The sequence below is a fragment of the Urocitellus parryii genome, chromosome 11, assembly GCF_045843805.1.
Source record: "Urocitellus parryii isolate mUroPar1 chromosome 11, mUroPar1.hap1, whole genome shotgun sequence".
Classification (NCBI taxonomy): Eukaryota; Metazoa; Chordata; class Mammalia; order Rodentia; family Sciuridae; genus Urocitellus; species Urocitellus parryii.
In genome coordinates this window covers 52544323-52566196 of record NC_135541.1, presented here as the reverse complement: position 1 = coordinate 52566196, position 21874 = coordinate 52544323, and the positions used below count along the sequence as shown (strand labels likewise).

Genomic DNA, 21874 nt, shown 5'->3' with positions numbered 1-21874 from the left:
AAAATACTTTTATTATTTAAGACATTCCCTGATCTGTTTGGTTTAGTCCATTTTTTGCAGCTGCAACAATAACTTAGGCTGGGTAATATATAAAGAGTAAGTCCGGGGCTGGGGATGTGGCTCAAGCGGTAGCGCACTCACCTGGCATGTGTGTGACCCGGGTTCGGTCCTCAGCACCACATACCAACAAAGATGTTGTGTCCGCCGAGAACTAAAAAATAAATATTAAAAATTAAAAAAAAAATAAGTCCAAGATCTAGGTCCCAGCATCTGATGCTTAGTAGAAGGCCTTACTTGCATCTTCACATAATGGAAGGCGGAAAGGCTATTTAAAAAGGGGGGGGGTGGGCAGGCAGCAAATAAGGGGAACTAATTCCTCTTGGAGAGAAAGCCCCTCATGGCTTCAACACTCATATATGCCATCACATTAGCCATTATATTATCTCTTTCTGGCCTGTGATTTAACCCATGTTCACTATCATTGGGCTACAATCCCCAGCTTTTTTTTTTTTTTCTCAAATCTTTAATCCTTCTGCCTCAGTTTTTCTGAGTAACTAGGGTTACATACATCATCATACCTTGCATATTAGCCATTATATTTAAACACGAGACTTTTGAAGCTCATTGAAACCCTGGCAATGTCTATTCCTGTATCACATTGCCTTGCAGTTAAACTGTATAGGTTTTTGTTTTTTAAAAATTCTAGTAAACAACTGAAAAGGATTCAAAGGGGATTTTTAGTTGTGGATGGACACAATACCTTTATTTTAATTTATCCAATTTTATGTGGTGCTGAGGATCAAACCTAGGGCCTTGTACGTGCTAGGCAAGAGCTCTACAGCTGAGCCACAACCTCAGCCCCAAAGGGAATTAATCTCAAAGCCCTGCATCTGAACAGAGGTTTTTAACAGGGTGCTGCCCTAATTTTGGAAAAAGATCAGAGCCTCCTGGCAAAGGGGGCCAGAGATGAAAAGCCACTGCAAATATAAGATCCTGGCATTGAGAACCTCCAAAGAAATAAGGTAGAACTGCCCAGAACCGTGTCTAGCAGTTAAAACTATGAAGGAGACCCATAAAGCCAAAGGAAGACTACATACCTGTGAAAGTATGTAATTCTAGTTTTGCCTTTAAAGACTGAGTTTGCACGCACAATAGAATTTTTCCTAAGAAGTACGTTCTCCACTGTGAGTGCCTTGAGCTTGAAAAGCAGAAAGTTTTAAAGCTTAGAATGTAAGATATAACACTAATCCAGCGGATGAATCTGAAAAGAGGATCCCTAGAATCAAGAAAACCACAGGATGGTGCTCATCACCGACTAATGAGTCATTCGAGGAATAGGGAATATCCATCCATGGAACCAGGCTAAAAGCAGTCATGGAAAACAACAGAGATACCAGTAGTTAGCTGCAAAGTATTGGCAATGTGAATCCAGACAAACTGTCAAGTAGAGCAGTAATCCTCAGAAAAATGGAATGTAGCATCACACTGCAATGTAACTATGGTGCTCAGTTTCCAGTAAGAAATTATTGGACATGTAAATAAGGCAATTGTAGTACAGGATTCTTAAGTGCAAGCAGCTGTTTGATTTAGCAAAGACTTCAGCATATCACCTTTATTTTGTTGAGGTGGTAATTGTGTTGGTTGATGATTGAAAGATCTACTTTGCATTTCTGAGATAAATTAAACTCAGTCATGAAAACCGTACATAATTGTTTCATGTGTAGAGATTCATATAAGATCTTGCCTCCGTGGCAGATAATTCTGAGAAAACAAGACTGATACCAGTGTTCTTTGTGTAGAAATGAAGAGATTCACACTAAACTATTGATGTAGAGACTTTTTTTTATGTGATTTCTTGTATCCCTAATAACAGACTAGGTCTGACAGACTAGTTGCTCAATGAGTGTTCCTAGAATGAGAAAAATATAAACAGTTGACTTTGTGGAAACAATTTCAAGTACTTCCCATCATAATGAAGTGATGAAGGACCTGATTACGTGGAACTAATTATTAATCTTGTGGGGTTTGTTTGGGTATTGGAGATCAAAACAGGATATACGTATGCTAAGCAAGCACTACCACTAAGCTACACCCCCAGTCCCATTATTTTATATTTGTATCCCTATTTAGGATTTCTTGAAGTTCAGCGGAAGTGAACATCACTAAATATTGATATAAATACATATAAAAACTATAAGATACAGGGGTACAATTTATTAAAATATTTCTAGGGCAGAATTTTAAATGTGAGTTTTGCTTTAAAACTTTTAAAAACATTTGAATACGTGGTCTTTATTTAATCCTCCACAAGTTTATTGATTTATCAAAGGTGCAAATTTGTAATCTTAATGGAAAACAAAGCAACTACAGTTACGTAATAAATATCTAGGAAAGAAATCAGGTTTCCTAAGAAAGCTTGCAGTAGTTAACCAGAAATTGTCAAGATAGCATACTGCTTGTTATTAACTTTTAGATCACTAGGGGGTGATGTTGTTACAGACCAAGGCCTGCAAATTATTTCTGTAATAACTTGAGCTAAAAGTGCCAACAAGAATTCAACTACAGTTTCCTTTGTATGACTCCTCAAAGTCACTAGTTTACAGGGTGAATAGCAGCAAATCAAATAACAGACTGTGATGAAACAAAATGGTGAATTAAAGAGGTATTACACAAAATGAAACAACACATTTAATGTATTGGTGTAGAAGTGACTAAAAAGGCTAATTTTAATATTTGTTAATATATCACCTGATGTTTGTCATTCTTAAGTCCAACTTATTACTGCATACAGTGTAATAGAAGAAAATCATTTAAAATAATTATTCATAAATTTAAAAGTAACAATGTAATGACATTAGGCTTACTTTCTTTGCTATGTAATTAATAATATTTCTTAATTATAACATTACACTAGAATTTTATTGCTGAAAAATTACTGTTCCTTCCTAATAGTTTTCATTGTAAGCATGACATTTTATTAAAAGTGCAGAAACTTTTTTATTTTTTAGAGAGAGAGAAAGAATTTTAATATTTATTTTTTAGTCATCGGGGACACAACATCTTTGTATGTGGTGCTGAGGATCAAACCGCGCCACACGCATGCCAGGCGAGCGCGCTACCGCTTGAGCCACATCCCCAGCCCAAAGTAGGAACTTTTAAAAGATGATAGAAAAACAAAATTAGTATTGTGATTAATGCAGGTAGATCAAATGTACTTTAAATTACATTCTGGCTTTTTTTTTTCCTTAAACATTATACAACACTATAATGATTTTTTTCCAAGCACTTACAGAATCAAAACATCAGAAAGAAAGACATATTTTCAACTCTGTACCCACTTGCACCCAACAGAACATCACCTAAACTAGGGCCAAAAAGTTTGACCTCGCTTTGAAATTGACTGGGTTCTGAAAAAAATTTGATTCACTCTGAATATGATTTAAGTATTATTTTTTAAGTATGAGGAAAACTGAAATTTGTAAATTTTTTTAAAAAAAATCTTCATTTTCTTCACAATGTGAAGAGGTGGAGAAGCCACACCTCCAGAGATTTGTGAAAAACTGGTTTCCATTAATTTTCATCTGCTGAGAGCAGTTATGGTATCAGTAAAGACACTGCTCTCAGGAGAATGGACCGGAAATAGCTGAGTAATTTTGGGCACATCCTTTTAATAACTTCATGGAGCTTCAGTTACCTCACCTAAAAAGAAGAGTAATAATAGTAGCAATAGTGTTTTGGAAGATCTAAGATAAAAGTGGTTTTGAAACGTTGTGAAAAAAAATTAATACTGGCCTACGAAAATGTTATAGGCAATTATCCTATTTTCACAGGAAAAGTTTCTATGTGGATTAAGGCATTTATCAGCTAAATGCAGTTTCTAGTGCTATTAGAGAAATAGCAATGGGATGGAGAAGGATTGTTGAACGCTTTGTAAGGAAATGCTGCTTCCTTGCCCACCTCCTGCTTCCTCCAGCTGGCGGCAGTTGATTTCACTCTTTCAGATATGTAAGTGGCCATCATTTGCTTCTAGCAACTTTTGCCTTAGCTGACTTCCTTTTAGGGGAGGGGGAGAAGGGACAGAATAGTAGTTGAGATTTCTTCGTCTTTAAATGGGATTGATTGATTGATTGTTTCCCGGTGTCTAGACCCTTGACTCTCCAGATATTGTATTAACTTTGCAGTTTAAGTGGCGCCCCAGGAGCAGGACAGCATGGCCTTTTCATGACCATTCTAGGCTCCCGAGTAAGAAAACATTGTCCAAGCAAAGCTATATGAAGGACTGTGGTTGTGTAGATTGCTTAAGGATAAGTGATTTACACTTGGAGGGTTTACAAAAGTGCTTCGGGAGAAGGTCCCAGGTTGAGCGTTTGTGCCTAGAGAAGGACGACAGGTGCTCAGGTCGGTTTTCAGCGGCTCTCCTGAGAAGCCCAGTGAGACATTTAAACAGCTCTCCACCCCCAGACACTCCCCTGCGGGAGAACTGGAGGAGGCGCTGTGGCCGGCAAAACGGCAAGTGGTCCTGCCAGGAGCAGGGAGGTCTGGAGAGATGTCAGCCTGGAAGTTTTCCCAGCGCTGCGGGCCAGAAAAGCCAGCCGATTGCAGAGAGAAGCGCTCAGTTGCCTCTCCGCCCTCCTCCCACCTTGTTTCAGCCCACACCCATGGCGCCCCACCCCCTCGGACTTAATAGAGGGGCTGGGCACCCGGCCTCGCCTGGGAGCCTGAGGCTTTCCCGAGCATACTACGCGCTTTCCTAGCCTGAAAGATCCGGCGGCGCTACTGCAGCGGCGGGAGTAGCGGAGCGGGGCGGAAGCTGCGCCCCGCACCATGGAGGGCAGTCCAGTCCCCCTCTGGGTCTCCACTGGCCTTGGTCACTGCCCGAGACTCCTCTGCCAGCTCTCTCTGCTGCTTTCCGGGCGCCATCCACTCCTCACCTCAAAGCCAACATGAAGGAACCCCGGGGCGACGGCGGGGGCGCCCCCTTCTGCACCCGCCTCAACAATTCCTACCCCGGCATGTGGGCGCAAGAGCGCTCCGCGGAGGCGCGGGGCAACCTCACCCGGCCCCCAGGGTCCAGCGAGGACTGCGGATCAGTGTCCGTGGCCTTCCCAATTACCATGCTGATTACCGGCTTCGTGGGCAACGCGCTAGCCATGCTGCTTGTGTCTCGCAGCTACCGGCGCCGGGAGAGCAAACGCAAGAAATCCTTCCTGTTGTGCATCGGCTGGCTAGCGCTCACCGACCTGGTCGGGCAGCTGCTAACCAGCCCGGTGGTCATTGTCGTGTACCTCTCCAAGCAGCGTTGGGAGCAGCACGACCCGTCGGGGCGGCTGTGTACCTTCTTCGGTCTGACTATGACTGTTTTTGGGCTCTCCTCGCTCTTCATTGCCAGCGCCATGGCCGTCGAGCGGGCACTGGCCATTCGGGCGCCACACTGGTATGCGAGCCACATGAAGACGCGCGCTACCCGTGCGGTGCTGTTCTGTGTGTGGTTGTCAGTGCTGGCCTTTGCCCTGTTGCCTGTGTTGGGTGTAGGCCAGTACACTGTCCAGTGGCCCGGGACGTGGTGTTTCATCAGCACCGGGCGAGGGGGCAACGGGACTAACTCTTCGAACAACTGGGGCAACGTTTTCTTCGCCTCCACGTTCGCCTTCCTGGGACTCTTAGCTCTGGCGGTCACCTTCGCCTGTAACCTGGCCACCATTAAGGCCCTGGTGTCCCGCTGCCGGGCCAAAGCCGCGGCATCGCAGTCCAGTGCCCAGTGGGGCCGGATCACAACTGAGACGGCCATCCAACTTATGGGGATCATGTGCGTGCTGTCAGTCTGCTGGTCGCCGCTTTTGGTAGGTAGTTCCAGGGTGTGGGACCGTCAGGTCGGGCTGGAAATGGAGACTTCGAAAAGTGACAGCACCTGTGGGTTGTGTTTGTAACCCCAGAGCATTGAGAATGCCTCTTCTCCCGAGCTATCCCGGTTTCTACTTCACAGTTGAGCTTCTCACTTGTTGAGCGCCTTCCTAGCGCCAGGCATCTCCTTAGGCACTGGTTAGGCACAGTGGCAGATCAGTTCTTACGTTCTAATCCGGAGAGTGTAGTGGATACTCAGGTATCATTTCAGTGCATGTACACAAGTAGAAGTTTGTGCATTAGGACAATGGTGATGAAAACCGTAGCCTGATATTGTGTGCTTTCTATTTCTAATATCTCTTGTACTTATGGTGATTTTCAGCCTGCAAAAGTACCCTACTTGCCACCCCAGACAGGCACCGCCCTCTTGCAGCTTCTGAGCTGCTGCACACCCTCGCTGCACAGCCTATGCTGACTTTACTTTTAGATTGATTCTGACTGGAGGCAGGAGAGTAAAGGATACATCTTTTTTTTTTTTTTTTTTTTTTTTTTTTTTTTAATCCCTGACCTCTCTTTAAAAAAGATTTTTTTTTAGTTGTTGGTGGACCTTTATTTCATTTCTTTATATGTGGTGCTGAGAGTCAAACCCAGTGCCTCACACATGATATGCCAGCCCCTAAGGGACGCATCTTGATGCAGCAATTTGCCCTCTAGGAAGAGCTTGAGCCAGTCATTCTTGGGACCCAGCAGCCCAATAACTCCCCCTGGCTAGCGTTTGCTAGTTCTTCTAACAAGCACTCAGGGCTGGGACAGGAGGAATCCTGGGAATAGGAGATGAAGTTTTCTCCACTCCCCAGCTCCTCACATCAGCAAATCTTCCAACTACTTAGGAGCAAGCAATGCTTCTCCATGCTCCCTGCCTCCCACTCTTACACCGTGTTGTTGAGGCTTAAAAAAAAAAAAAAATTCTGCAACACATTTAGCTAAAACTTCAACCGAGTGAGTGCTGTTTACTAATGGCTGAAGAATTGATGCTTAGGATTCAAGCAGATGTTGAAGAAAGAGCAATCTGAGTATGATCACAGAGTTATAACTGATTATATAATGGACCTGTAAATTTATATACGACTTAGAAAAACCTCTAAGGCATATGGATGTGGATTTCAGATCTATCTCATAGTGTTTTTTTAACTATGGTAAAATGGTATTTTAATGCATAATGTAAAATTTACTATTCTAACTGTTTTTAAGTGTAGAGTTGGATAATATTAAAGACATTGATGTTGTACATCATATATAATTTTAAACTTCTTGTCTTTTAAAATAGAAAAGCAGTTCTTCCTTCTACTCTCTCCCACATTGACAAAGCAGACATTGGAGAATTCCTGTGTGTAACTGGTGTGGGACATTTGAACACAAGCCTTGGCTTCAAAGAGTGACATAATGACAAGAAGAGTTATGTTGGGATTTAACTTCCCACGAGTCACTCTATGGTACACTTCTGCATTCCAGCAGCTAGAACTGGGCTGATGTCATCACCCTGACTTATCAAAACCAGCGCCAATTTTAGACATTATTTGCTTCTATGGTTGAGGAATGGAGTATGTAGGTGACCAAACAAGAGGGAAAAAGAGTTATACCAAAAAAAAAAAAAAAAAGAACAAAAAAACTTTACTGACTATAAGATAACTGTCAAGGCAAACAGAATGTCTGAATTTTTCACAGCTCTCATTTGAGTTCTAGTCTATGAGTTTCCTGTATTGCACAGTTTATAACCTAGAAAAAATGCAGTTAAATCACATAAATAAAATGTATGCCGAGCAGTTAATCAAATTTGTAATTTTTTTAAAGAGAGAGAATTTTGTAATATTTATTTTTTAGTTTTCGGTGGACAAAACATCTTTATTTTATTTTTATGTGGTGCTGAAGATCGAACCCAGTGCCCTGTGCATGCCAGGCAAGCGCACTACCGCTTGAGCCACATCCCCAGCCCTTGTTTATTTTTAAGAGGAAGAAAAACTAGTGTTTTTTATTTGGAGACTTTGGTTTGAACAGAATGAATATGGTAGCCTCAGGAAGAATAAAACAATTTTGAAAACTGTAACAGCATAATCAAACTCACTCTCTGGAGAAAGACTATATTTAAAACTAGTTTTATTTAACTTCAATTAATATCTCCATTCAGCTAATATTTATTGAGTTGTGGCATTTTATCAAACACTTTATTTTTCATAAAAAATTAAACTTGAACTTAATATGATCATACCAAAGAAGAGAAATTCAGTTTCAAAATAGGTTCTTTCTAAAACAAATGGTTCCATCTTCTGTTTTGTGTACCACTGAAAATAAATCTCTACATATCTGCAGAAAGATCTACAATACAAAGTTGGAATTGTTTCAAAGAAAGAAACTGGCATAACTGCTTTCTTAATAGGTTTGGGAATTACAAGAGTGAAAATACTAGAACCCAGTGAATAGAATTTTCAGTATGTTAGTGTTAAAGTGAGAAATCATTTATATATTTTTTCCAACTATGGGTAAAATATAAATTTCTAAGTAGCTTTTATTGGATTGGCCATAGGACATATAATCTAGTTATCCAGACTTCTTACTTGTTAAGACCTTGAATATATCTTACATTAGAAGACTACCACGTCTGTAATAATACTCAACTATCACTGCTGCGAAACTTAGTAGAGCAGAGATGCCATAGTAAGAAAATGTCCAACTGCTACAAGCACCTACTACATTAATAGTTATTCTTTTTCCTAGAAACTTTGCAAAATGCAATATGAGATGTGCAATCAAGTCAGGAACAATGAGGTACAAGATGCAAACTATGAATATGGGATGTGCAATTCAATGGGAAAGGGTACTTCACTGTGATAGATGATGTATAGCTCTTAGTCACTCTTAATATAACATGTCAAGTTGCAATTCTGTTGAAATCAGCCCACGGACTCAGAAATGTGATCTATTTGACTTATTGTTTTATTTTTCATGAGCCATGCCCACCAAATTGTCCAGTTATTTGACATAATAACTAAGATTCCAAGAGCAGGAAACAGAATGTTGTTCAAAGGAAGCCATGAGTACATTTTATCTTTTATATCCTGGCACCTCCAAACAGGTAGAATGTGGCTAATACTGTACCTGTCTTATAAATATGAAGCTAGCTATTAGCCAATCCAAGAAAAAAAGGTAATAGAAAATATAAAACTAACTATCAACTGTAAACAGGAAGATGGGAAGAAAAAACAATTCCTCATCTTCACCTTTGTTTTTGTTTGTTTGTTTTTTTGAGAGAGAATTTTTTTAATACTTATTTTTTAGTTTTTGGCAGACACAACATCTTTGTTTGTATATGGTGCTGAGGATCGAACTTGGGCTGCATGCATGCCAGGTGAGCGCGCTACCGCTTGAGCCACATCCCCAGCCCTTTCCTTTAATCTTGAACCAGCAAATTCCCCGCTCACTATCCACAAATACGATCAGGATACTTCAGTTGGAGAAGATATATTACAATGTGGTTGTGATTTTTTTTTTAAATTAAGGAATGACTGATATATTTTAAGTGACATTTTCCTTTAATCTGCCGTATATGGTAGATAGATATGCTAGATTATTTTACAAAATGAATGCATTTTATGGCATATAAAATATTTCTCAATTTCTAATCATCTTTGCCTAAAAATTTCTACCATAGTTAGGATGTTGCTTCAGGAAAAAATGATTATGCATATGAATCTGCTCTATAGGAAGAGTTCTCTATAGTTTGTTTTTATGAAAGTTAAGATTTTTCATTATTATTTACATTTTTGAGTTCACAACAATATACTGTGGAGGGGCTACTGAATATGCTTTTTTTTTTCCTTACTTTTTTGAGAGGATTGCTGGGGATTGAACCAGCAATGATAGGATACCATGCATGATAACAAGCACTCTATCACTGAACTGCACCTCTGGCCCTGAGTAGACTTCCTAAAAACTGCTCAAAGAGTTATAATTTGTTCAGAGGAGTAGAATTTCCATATTTATGAATGAAACAATTAAGAACAATATTGCAAGATAGGGTATGATTCATGCCTTTCACTTTAAGAAAAAAGTCTATCTAAATTAGCCAGAGTAGGCATTCTGGAAGAAGTGAATGGTATAACACGACTTCATGGCTGACCCAAGGGTGCTCAGGTACCCAGCCAATGAGAACAGAGTGTTCACACTGAAAATGCTATTAGATGCTATTAGAAATATTAGAAAAGGGGCTGGGACTGTAGATCAATGGCAGAGCGCTTCCATAGCATGTGTGAGGCACTGGGATCGATCCTTAGCACCATATGAAAATAAATAATTATTAAAAAAAAATAAAGAACTGGATCTTATTAAAGAAAAGAAATACTAGAAAAGGTCAATTGATTTTAGGAGTGAATTTATTCAGTAGACATCTGCTGAGACATCTACTAAATCCTCTGAGCTGTGCTAAAAGTCCTCACATACGTTACCTCATTTAATTAAATCCTGTAAGATTGTCACTATCATGTACATCATTCAGATGAAGAGCTTAAGCATAGGATATTAGAAAAAGATTTATAATTCGAGTCATCTGACTCTGAGTCTCAGGTTTTGTTGTTGTTTGTTTAACTTAAAGGCCATGGATTCAAGTCTTAAACACAGCACAGAGCAACTTATGTATCTTTTTATCTGGAAAGCACAGAGGTAGTGCTATTAGAGGTTTGAGGTCTTTTTCTATGTAAGATATTCTGAAGTTCTTTTATTTTGGAGAATTATGGTTCAGTGAACCAAAATGGGCAATTCAGAAGGGAGACTGTTTTGTTGTTATTGAGTAAGAAAGGGGGCCCCTAAACAACAGCAGCTTTTGGACACATAGGATGATGGTGGATTGTCTAAATGATATATCCAGAATCAATCCAATATGACTTGAAGATTAGTGAGATAAATCAGGGCTAGAAAATGCAAATTTTTAATTTTGGGTTTATCAAAGAGAGCCAAGAATTAAACTTTCATCTTAAGCTTTCATCTTTGAAGAAATTCAGATGCTCTTGAATTGTAGCATAATCATGACTCATTGGCCTTTCTTTTGAAAAAAAACCGTAAAGGTCAATAACTCAATTATAAGTTTCTGTAGGTTCAGTTTTCTGGGAATAACACCCAGGAATACACTACAAGCATTTGTAACAGACTATGATCATTCTGGGGCACCAAGGGGTAATAGGTGAAGAAGGCCAAGTGCAGTACTTCAGTTTTTGGTTTTGGTTCTGTGTTGTTGGGAAGCAGTATGGGGAAGTCCTCCCCAAAGGCTTTACATTTGTGTAGCACTTTTATAATCCACCCCTATTCCACATTATCTCCCTATTCTGAGATCTGCAGAGATGTAACACCAACTTCTGCCTCCCCTATTTTCTGCAATGCCTCATCATGGAGATAAGTAGTAGGTTTGTACTTTGATTCCCACCAGCTATTCTTCTTGAGGATTATTAGATGTCTCCTGAGTCCCCCTTTTCTCCATAAAATTTCTACTTTTGTACATTAAGGGTGGTGACCAAATAAATCTTTCTTGGGGGTTTTCCTTGTCCCCTAAGTATGTGAGGATATATTATATTAAACATAGTAATTCATTTGTATAAAGACATGACAGATGGACAGATGGACAATGTGTGACATTGTCAATGACAGGGACACACACACAGAAGTAACACTGCAGAGTGGAAATTCTCTGTGGCTTCATGTAGACCCCTATCAGGCCCCTATTTTACTTAGAATAATTTTCTCTATTTTTCCACTAGTCACTTTACCTCTCAACTGTGCAACAATAGCTGCCATGCAACCACCCCTCTTGGATTGGCCCACATCTCCAGTTAGAAGACACTTTTTAAAAGAAATCTATCTTTCTTGACCTCTTTAAGCTTGGTTGCATGTCCTAGCCTCTGGTCCCATAGTATCTTGCTTTTTGCTGACACAGTCTGAGTCACACTTCGTTGGACATGTTGGTCAACTGACTTGTGTTCTCTTAGATATCTTGAGGGTAGGTACAGTGTCTGTCTTGCATATTGCTCCTTTCCTAGGAACTGTCATAATTGCCTGCCATGTAAGGTATGCCAGATTCGTGCTTATTGACTGAATACCTGAGCACTGAAATCAGAAGATAGATTATAGTCCCAATTAAAACAACAATTAGGTATGTGATCTTACACAATCTTCTGTGAACTATTTTCTTTTTCCTGTAAAATAAGAATAAAAACACCTGTCATCCCATTTCACAGGACTGTAATGAAAAACAACATAAATATATGTGAAAATAATTGGGAGATGTCACATGTTATGAAGATGTCTAATTGCTAAGACCTTTTAGCAAGCTGGGAATATTCTTCCATATTAGGAATACCACTATGACAACTGCATTGACATTTAGTGCTCAGATTATCTTTCCTCAAAAACACCATAGAAAAGAGACAAGTAGTTATATTTCAGAGACAAAGAAAATGTGGTGGAGAATGTAATTTTTCAAAAAGAAAAAGTAAGAAATGATAAATCACATGTACATAAACTTTATAAGGTATAACTCCTTCTCCCCACTCCCTGCCCTTGTGTCTCATGTGCATTCTCCCAGTCCTGGAAGCCGCTCCTCTTTTCAGCTGCCAGTTAACTTCCTAAATCTAAAACAGGCTGGATCCCATCTCCCTTACCATGAAACCTGCAGAACAGCCACTGTCTTGTGCTCTGAGGACTTCCATCAGGTGTGGAATTCTCTCCTGCTCCGTGCTGTCAGAGGGGGAGACTCTGTCTTCTGCAGCAAGTTGTCCCCTTCCCCTGAACAATCATTCCCCTGTGTTGGGAAGAACTTGGCTTCACCTGCTCCCAAGTCCAGTTGCAGGAGCTTTTTCTAGTCATGTTCTCTTCCTGTGGCTCTTTTGGAGCACAGACCTGTCCTCAATTAACTGTGTAAGTTGAACTTATTGTGCACTAGCTGCTGTTGTAGGTGGAGTCATTCAGCAGACTTAAGGGTGGAGGCTGGGCCTCAGTTATCTTTATCTCTTCACAAGTAATCAGAAATGTTGGGCTGAGGGGAACCTCTGCCAACTACTCACAGCCCAGAATGGAATTTCCATGAGCCTTAAATCAGACCAAAGTATGAATTCTTTCTGAATCAAAGAGCCTCACACAGGTTGACTAAATCCTAACAACACATTAATATTATTTGCAGCCTACAAATACACAAAGGCTATTTTCCCATTCAGCCACCAGCCCAGATATTCACATGGAGGATGTTTCAGTGGTTCACAACTGAATTCTGTTTGAAAAAAAGAAAATTAGCCACCAGTTTAGGTAAAAGTCATGTAATAAAAATACAAGATAAATCTTATGCCAGATAGTATTATGATTGTTTTGAGTCTTGGTAATTACAAAATAAAAGGTTATGTTGGAGCTGGAAGCCTTTATTTTAAGCAATAATTGATAAATAAATAAAGTGTAATTATTCAGATATACCTTTCACCAAATCTTTGAGAACTCTAGAAAGATTTGATTTGCTTATCTTTTTGTCCCTCTTTCTGAATAATTAATAAATGTCATTTTCTATGGTTGAGAATATGCTTCTGTTGGTGTGACTCATGGAAATTTGGAAGAAGTTATGCTGTTAATGTTGAAAATAATGAAAGAGGGATTGTGAAAGATAAGCTGCATTTTGGTAAATTCGCAAGACAGTAGAGTTTATATCTTGATATATGAAATTTCCCTAATAACTTCCTGCTGCCAGACTCCTTATCTGGTTCAGAGCTTCTTGCAGATGACACATATCCCACTTCCCAAGCAGAAGATGCTTCCACGGCCAGCTCCCAAGCCAGAGCACAGGTCAGTGGCCCTGACTTTTGACCCTCTTCTGTTTCCTGAGAGGTTATTGAAGAGTCAAGTGAGGACCACATTCTCTTAGAGAGAATAAGACACTAGATGGCAAGGGACTGTGTCTGGCCTTGCCTACATCACATGTGGAAGCCACTTTATCTTGCTGGTGTTCCTTTTTCTCATCAGTAAGATGAAACGATTACTGACTCTAACCTTCCCTTCAGTTCTGACTTCCTATGGCTCTAAATAGATAAAATGCCCCCCTATTATAGATAATGAATTAGGTGCATGGGAGAAAACACCTCTCTTTTATACAGTTATTCTATAAATATTTATTGAGTATTTGTTATGTTCCTATCACTCTGATCACCCTGATGATACAGTAGTGACCAGGATCTCAGGACTTCTTGTGGTTATAAGGGTTAAGCAGTTGCATAGCTATAGGAATGCTATTTATAGTTTATTCTATGTGAATGACACTCCTTGGAGTTGAGCAGTATGTGTCTATGCAGCTATCTATGTCCCCTTGATAGTAAACCATTCATGATATCTTCCTTCATTAAGCTTTTAATCTACTAAGGTAGATAGATATATTCACTTAATAAGCAAATATAACCAATCTCATGGGTCTTAATTTGGTTGCTCTTACTGCTAACTGGTGTCACTGCTGCTAATGAATCTATTATGGGCTAAAGGACTGTGTTGGTCTTCATCTGCCTCAATGACCTGGTAAAACATGAGTCTGTCCAAGCTGAAGCCAGTGTGTGCTTGAACATCATCATTAGAGAGCTCACTAGTTCTCACCCACAATGCCAGCCATAATGCTCAGCTATAATTCTAGAGCACAGACCTTGTGCTGGAGAACCCAGAAGGCTACAGGGCTCAGGCCACATGCTAGTTCACACCCAGCCCTCCATCTTGGTCCCTGAGACTCTTGGTTGGATTCACATGGAACCTTGACAAGTTTGCCTTTCCCATTTGATGAATTTTTTTTTAAAGGTTGTCCATGTGTTTTTCTTCTAGTGAATGTGGACAGAGTCACCCTGCTCCAACTTTCTTGCCTTCACACCTTGGGAGAACAGGTTAAGTTCCTTGTTATTTTCTTTTGCAGAAGACGCTGGGCCCCCCCTAAACACCAATCCCGCTTCCCAAGTGACCGCAGGTTCTGCCCAGGTGTGTTGGGTGGGTTTTCCTTTTGTTACACCATGTAGATTTCCACTATTTAAATCTAATCACTCTTCATTTACCAAAGTAAGTGGTTCTTCCTTCTGTAACATCTGCTCCCATGTGATTTGCTTTGCTCACTTAAACAGAAAAGTGTACATAGCTTCTGTCTTGCATATGTATATCCAAGGAGCATGTTAAAAAGGCAAGAAGAAAGTGCATTTTAGGTGTGGGGGCTTAGAAGGCATCCTGAGAAAATGTCATGTACTGATGAATCTTAAAAGGTGAAATTTCAAGGAAGGAAGCAGTATGTGAAACCCTCAATGTAGGAAAGAACTGGAGGGAGGCTTTGGAGGAACTGAAAGAAAGCCAGATGGATGGATTTGAGTAAATCAAGGAAGAATACCTCCAATGTAAGGCTGGGGAGATAGGCAGGGCTGGATAATGCAGAACCTTTTCATTTGAGTTGGGAAGTCTGGATTTTTATGTCAAGTGCCATTGAAAGCAACCAAAAGTCTTGAGTAAGGTAGTGATTCCACCCGCTTTAAATGTTAAAAAGAGCCTCAGTTTGCTTTATGAGTTAGAAGAGTAGGACATTCAGAGCCCTTGAGTCTGAAGACAGAGGTAAAGAAATGTCAATCAGAGGAAAAACTTTTTCCTAAAAGTGTTGCTTTAAAAGAGAGGAGGGAAAAGTAGCTTGGCATAGAACTGGTGGGGGAGGGTAGCAGTGGGTCTATGTGGAGCACAGAGAAAAATCGGCCCAAGTGGTTATGGGAATGGTAAGCCAGTCTGTTGTGGTTGAAGTGCTTTTGGGAATGTCGAGAAATACCATGACTCCAATGGGGATGGAAGGGTGAAGGAGGGAGGAGCCCATTGGTAGATTGCCTTGAAGATTAGGAAGAAGAATTTATCTTTCATCTTGAGCCAGTTGTATTGCTTTTCTGTACTTAAGTTACATATTTGTTAAATAAGAGAGTTCACATTATAAAGTTTCTGAATTCATAAAGTCACTTAGTAATCCATTTTTTTTTAAATCTCTTTCTAGAGTGTTCTTAGTAAAAGTCAAACTTGGTTTGAACACCTTTACTTACAGGAAATTTGTTGCTTTTCATGGGGCCTTATGAAACTTGCTAAAGTCAAGTATTGTGCCAGATTATTTCCTCAGATGCGATCTTCCTAATTTCCTACAGCAATCCTACTTAGGAGGCATTATTATCTCCAATTGATATACAATAAAAAAAAATCAAAGCTGAAAGAGGCTGAGTGGTTGGTTCAAGGTAATAAAGCTAGTTAGTGATCAAGCTGGGATATAGAGGCTGGCTCTTTCCTCAGGATAGCCCAATCCATCTTGATTTGTTCTTTGCACTAGAAAAAAAATCATCTCCCTTTTGGATCGAGCCAGAATCTGTCTTCCCTTTTGTTATCACCCTTCAGTGCTAACACTGTTCCTTGGCTTTATAGAACAATACTAATGGATTTTTATTTATTTTATTGTTTTTTATTACAAAGAGGCCACATTTTTAAATCCACAATTCAACATCTGTGTGCATCCAGCATTATACACATCACCAATGGATTAGCAATTATATTAACAATGCAAATTTGTGGGTATTTACATAAAACTACTGCTCTGGGTTTTAATGCATTTTGAGCCAGGCGCTTAATAAATACAGCAAATACCAGGGAGCTCAGATACTGTCATTCATGAGAACCAGCTTTCAGAAGAAAGCCTATATATCATCTCATAAAATTATTAATATGTCAAGCCCAAGAAAATAACTGAATGACAAAAGAAACATTTCAAAAGAAAATTTGGTGATAAAAATGTTAGATATTAGGTTTAAAAATGTTAACAACTGGACTTCAGGATCTGGAAGTATATACATATTAGGAATCTTAAGAAAAGATGCCTATATTCTGCTTCATTATTACTACCACATTCCAAAAAAGATTTTGGTTTGTAAAAATGCCTTCCATGCTAGTAAGAATCATTTCATAGTTCTAAAACAACAAGATGGCAATTCACATAAGTAGGCTTTAAGATCAGAATCTTTCCCACTCAAAATAAGATAAAACTAATGTGATCCACATTGAATTATGAAGTAATATCTTTCAAAATGTTGACCATATCAAGAAGCCAGGCCACCGTATACCTTTGCTGACTGCCTGGGAGTGCCAAGCATGCCTGTCATCCTGAAGGAAGGGAGGTGAGAGTGGAGCCAGGCTCTGCCCGGAGTTTGCAGGAGATGCCAAAAGCCTGCAGGCCTCCTCAGAGTTTTGCTTCAAGTGTAGAATTGAGGGGGTGAGTTAGCTGGCTTTTAAGAAACTTTCTTTCTGATATTGAGTATCAGTGAAGTGTTTTTTTATCCTCCTTTCACTTACCTCCAGTTATCCCACTCCTTGGTCTACTACCAAAGAACTTAAAAATAGTATACTATAGTGACACAGCCATATCCATGTTTACAGCAACTCAACTCACAATAGCTAAGATATGAAAACAACTATGGTATCCTTCGATGGATGAATGGATAAAGAAAATGTGGTATATATACACAATGGAATACTACCAACCATAAAGAAGAGTGTAATTACGGTATTTGCTGGTAAATGAATGGAACTGGAGACTATCATGCTAAGTGAAATAAGCCCATCTCCCCAAACCAAAGGCCAAATGTTTTCTCTGATTTCTGCATGCCAACCCAAAACAAGGGAGTTTGAGGAGGGGAATCATAGAAATAGACTGGACTAGACAGTAGAATTAATTGGTCATAACTTTCCTAGCCTTATATTTGTATACACAACCAGGGAGCTCCACATCTTGTAGGACAATAAGAGCGGGAACCTAATAGAATAAATTATACTTTATGTATGTATATTCTGCCAAAATACATTCTACTGTCATTATAACTAAGAATTTAAAAAAGAAAGAAAAAAAAGACACTTTCAACTAAAAGAATTCACATCAGCTTGAGAGCCTGGTTTTGAGAAGACTTTTAGGGTGGTGAGACAAATGGGTTTAAAAAAAAAAAAAGGTGGGTGAAGAATTTCTCTCTTTTAGATAACATCCTGAGAATTATTTTGCACTGCAGTTCAAGGAAATCTTTGCTTGGGTCTTTCAGCTTATTGCTGGCACTGTAAAAGGGTAAGCAAATGAGGCATTCAACAGTGAACTTTTGGATAAAAATGTAAAAAGACCACGACAATTTTCTGCATAAAAGCAATGCACTCGCATGTTATTCCCAGAAGTCAGGAATCTGTGCCTCTGAATTTCAAGAACTATGAATCTAGTTGTAAAAAAATGTGATGGGGATCCACACGTGAGGCCTTCAATTGATTTCTCATGAGGGCATACCTGTTCATCTGTTTTCTAAAGGTGACTTTAATGGTACTAGTTCTAAGAGAAAGAATGCAAGAGAGTTAATAAGGATACCCCCTTTCCAAAATAGAAAAGTGATTCAAAGAAAGTGAAGGCTTCTTGTGTTCTGTCCTCTACAAAGAATATTAAAATTTATTCTTCTATGATCCAACATACTGGCTTTTTTCAAAATGCATCACTTTCTTTTCCTACCAAGGCTTATACCTTAAGCACATGACAAGCATGAGATTTCTTCATTAAACCCTCTGGCCCCACCACTTTTCTGGAGCTTGTATCCAGAAGAGTTCTGGAGTCTCAGCAATGTACCTTTCTCTACAGACACAAGTTCCTTTGATGTTTGGTTTTGACCTTCAACATTTCTGTATCTAAAATTGTTAGTTATGATTTCTTTCTGATGAACACCCTGTTTCCATCTTGGAAAAACTTCATTGGAATCTCCTTTTGTCTTTGCATATTCTAGAGTATGAGAAAGGCCATCACCACCCTGTGTCCTGGTGGAGACAGCAACTTTCTTACCTTATGCTTGCGCTTATCTTTAGGAAGTTGTTTTATCCTGTTAAATGCTGAAGGTGGCAGGGTGAAGGCATTCCAGATGGACTGTGGCTTCCTCTTTCTCACAGCCCAGACTAATAGAGCCAACATCTTTACTGCCCCCATGCTCTAGTGCTGAGATGAAGTTCAGCCTCAGCATCAGTGGGTCCATCAGAACTAAGTTTAATTGGAGACATCTTTTTACTCTTCGAATTGTATGATACTGTTGTTTTGTATTTACTGTTGAGGAATTCTGCAAAGTTTATGAGCCAGAAAATAACTTGAAATTTCCTTGAGGCAGAAAGCATGTTCTGATGGTTCATTGACCACACATTTATCGACACAGAGCAATTGTGTATCCCTTATCCTCAAGGAAAGTGTTTTCTATATGGTGACTCCCTGGAGAAACATGAGGTTGTGACTCTAAAGAGCAATGGTATTTTCCATGGTCACTTTTCAATAAAGGAACAAAGCTGAGAACCATTTGGAGTTCATTTGTCTGTTCAGGCATTCAAAGATTGTTTATTGAAAAGATCGTATGTGCCAGGAACATTTCTAGGCACCAGAAATACAGTAGTGAATTGGACTATTTCCATGTTCTTGGGAAATTTGCATTCTAGTACAATAAACAAATAAATAAACATGAAGTCAGATTTTGGTAAATGCTGTTAAGAAAACAGAGCAACCTGATATGATAGATGAAGGCTGGGGAACTTTGTAGATTGAGTTGTCAGGAGAACTTTGAGAGGTCACATTTCAGCTGAGAATTGAATGAAAGACATAGGTATGATCCATTTGGAAGCATCTAGAAGGGAACAAAGCAGAGGGAACACATTACCTCTAGGTGTGTTCAAGAGATAAAGAGAAGGTCAGTGTGATGAAAGTGTGTGTGGCGGGTGCTGCTGTACGTTAATGTCAGAGACAATGTTGGGACCCAGTGGTGTAAGGCCATCCTGAGGAGTTCTGGTATTATTTAGTGAGAACCACTGGTGGGTTCAAACCAATGGAATGACATTATTAGATTTATATTTTTAAAAGACCCTTCTGGTAGCTGTGTAGATACTGAACTACAGGAAGTCAGATGTGTGGGCACAGGGAGACCAGTTAGAAGGCTGTTGAAGGTGAGAGACCATGGCAGCTGGGATTGGCATGGAGGAGTGGACTTCTTCACAATTTTGCAGATAGAGTTTACCAGACATTCTGTAGTTTCTCTAATCCACATCCCATGACTCTGAAATAGGAAAAGACCCCTCTTCCTCCCTGAGCAGAGCTCTGGTGGTGGATGACCAGCAGTCCACAAAAGGCTCTACACTTGGCTCCCAGGAAGGAAGTGACAATTCATAGCAGAGTCAGGATGTAAGTTTCATCACATAGCTGCTGTTTCTCTCTGAGACATGGATCAGGACAGTCACGCTGAGACACAAAAGTTAGCCAGTTTTGCTTATAAAGTAATGAAATGTCATAAGAAGCATGATCCTCTGAAAAAGAGGCAGACTTCACTGACTTACAGTCCCAGTCTCAGAAGAAACTGTTTATCCTGGTTGTTATTAAACCAGCTCTTATTGTGGTTGACCTTTTCTTCTGAACTGGTAGCAATTCCCAAATTAATATTCCCTACATTTAAAATTAATATTATTTGACTGTAAACACAGAAACCTAATGCAAACTAGCTGAAAGCAAAAAAGAAAAAAAAATGAGAGAGGAGCAGTTGCTTGATTCATGTAAATTACACGAGGGGGAGTGGCTTATGGAAGGCTGAAGCCAGGAGTTCCTTGGCCTCTAAGCTTGGCTCCTTGCCATGTGTCAGAATCCCCAATCCAGGCCGTGGCTTCTAGAGAACCAGTTTAAGAAAATTTTTCATCTTCTTGGCTAAGTCCTGTGTTCTTTTTCCAAAACTTTAAATTGACAGGTTTATATTTACAATTTGCATGTGGGATTTTAATTTTTCTTTATAGAAATATAATATTTCAGTGTATACATCAAATTGAATTACTGTTTAAACACTAGAGATATTTCTTTCTTTTCTATTCTTGTTTTGTTAACATAAGAAACAAGTATAGATGACAAAAAGTTTCAGTACCCTGCTTCATCTTCAAAAAGTACTCGAATGAGTTTTGCTAAGCTACAATTAGAGATTCAGGCTCAGAGAATTTTCCAGAAATGAGAGTGCAATGAGAGGTTTGCAGTGGATCAGAGGTGACTGTAAAAGGCTGTAAAGGCTCACAAATACTCCATGAGCACCCAAGTGAGGTGACTAGAGAAGAAAAAGCAAGTTCTTTCTGGATTTTTCCATAAAGGGTGAGTTGTAGTCTGGGTTTGATGTTAATCTGGCAACTGACTTTCTCTTTATAAATTAGTGGCTGTGCTAACAGCCAACGTGCTGGGTGGTAGATTTTTAAATTTATTTAATGGTAGTAATTTCTTCCAAGAATAGAATAAGGATCTACCTGGGTCCCAAAGAAGATTAATATTAGCTTTTATTCTCTAAAAGACATTAGGAAACAATTTGAAATTCTTTCCTCTAGCATACATTTTTAAGTTATACATCAGCATCAGGAAATTTGGGAATATCTTCCTACTGCAGAGCTCTAGTCTCCTCCATAGACTGGTTCTGGGTAGTAAACAGCAGAATCTGTTATGGTTTAAACGTGGTGTCCCCCAAAAGCTCATGTGTGAGAATGCCAGAGGGTTCACAGGGGGAGTGATTAGGTTGTGAGAGCCTTAAACTAATCAGTGAATTGATCCCTGATAGGATTAATTGAAGAGCAACTGGAGGCAGTTGGGGTGTGGTTGGAGGAGGTGGGCATTGGGGGTGTGGCTTTGGGGTATATATTTTTATCTGGCAATTGGAGACCTCTCTCTCTGCTTTCTGATGATCACATGAGCTGCTTTCCTCTGCCACACTCTCCCGCCTTGATGCCCTGCCTCACCTCAAGCCCTCAGGAATGGAGACTTCCTACTATGGACTAAGACCTCTGAAACCGGGAGCCCTCAAATGAATCTCTTCTCCTCTACAGTTGTTCCGGTCAGTCTGTCAGTCACAGCAGCAAAAGAGCTGATTAAAATACTGACTCCAAGCACAAGCAAAGGGCATGTGCTGGGAGG

General features: G+C 39.6%; 1 protein-coding gene across 1 annotated transcript in view; it reads left to right on the top strand.

The window, feature by feature from the left end:
- Positions 1–4762: 4762 nt before the first annotated feature.
- The window catches only part of Ptger3 (prostaglandin E receptor 3), a 34945-nt gene continuing 17833 nt past the window's right edge, over positions 4763–21874 (top strand). Inside the window, exon 1 of the mRNA XM_026409126.2 lies at positions 4763–5840. Coding sequence (XP_026264911.2) covers positions 4944–5840 — 897 coding nt within the window. The 5' untranslated portion in view covers positions 4763–4943. The remainder of the gene's footprint in view (positions 5841–21874) is intronic.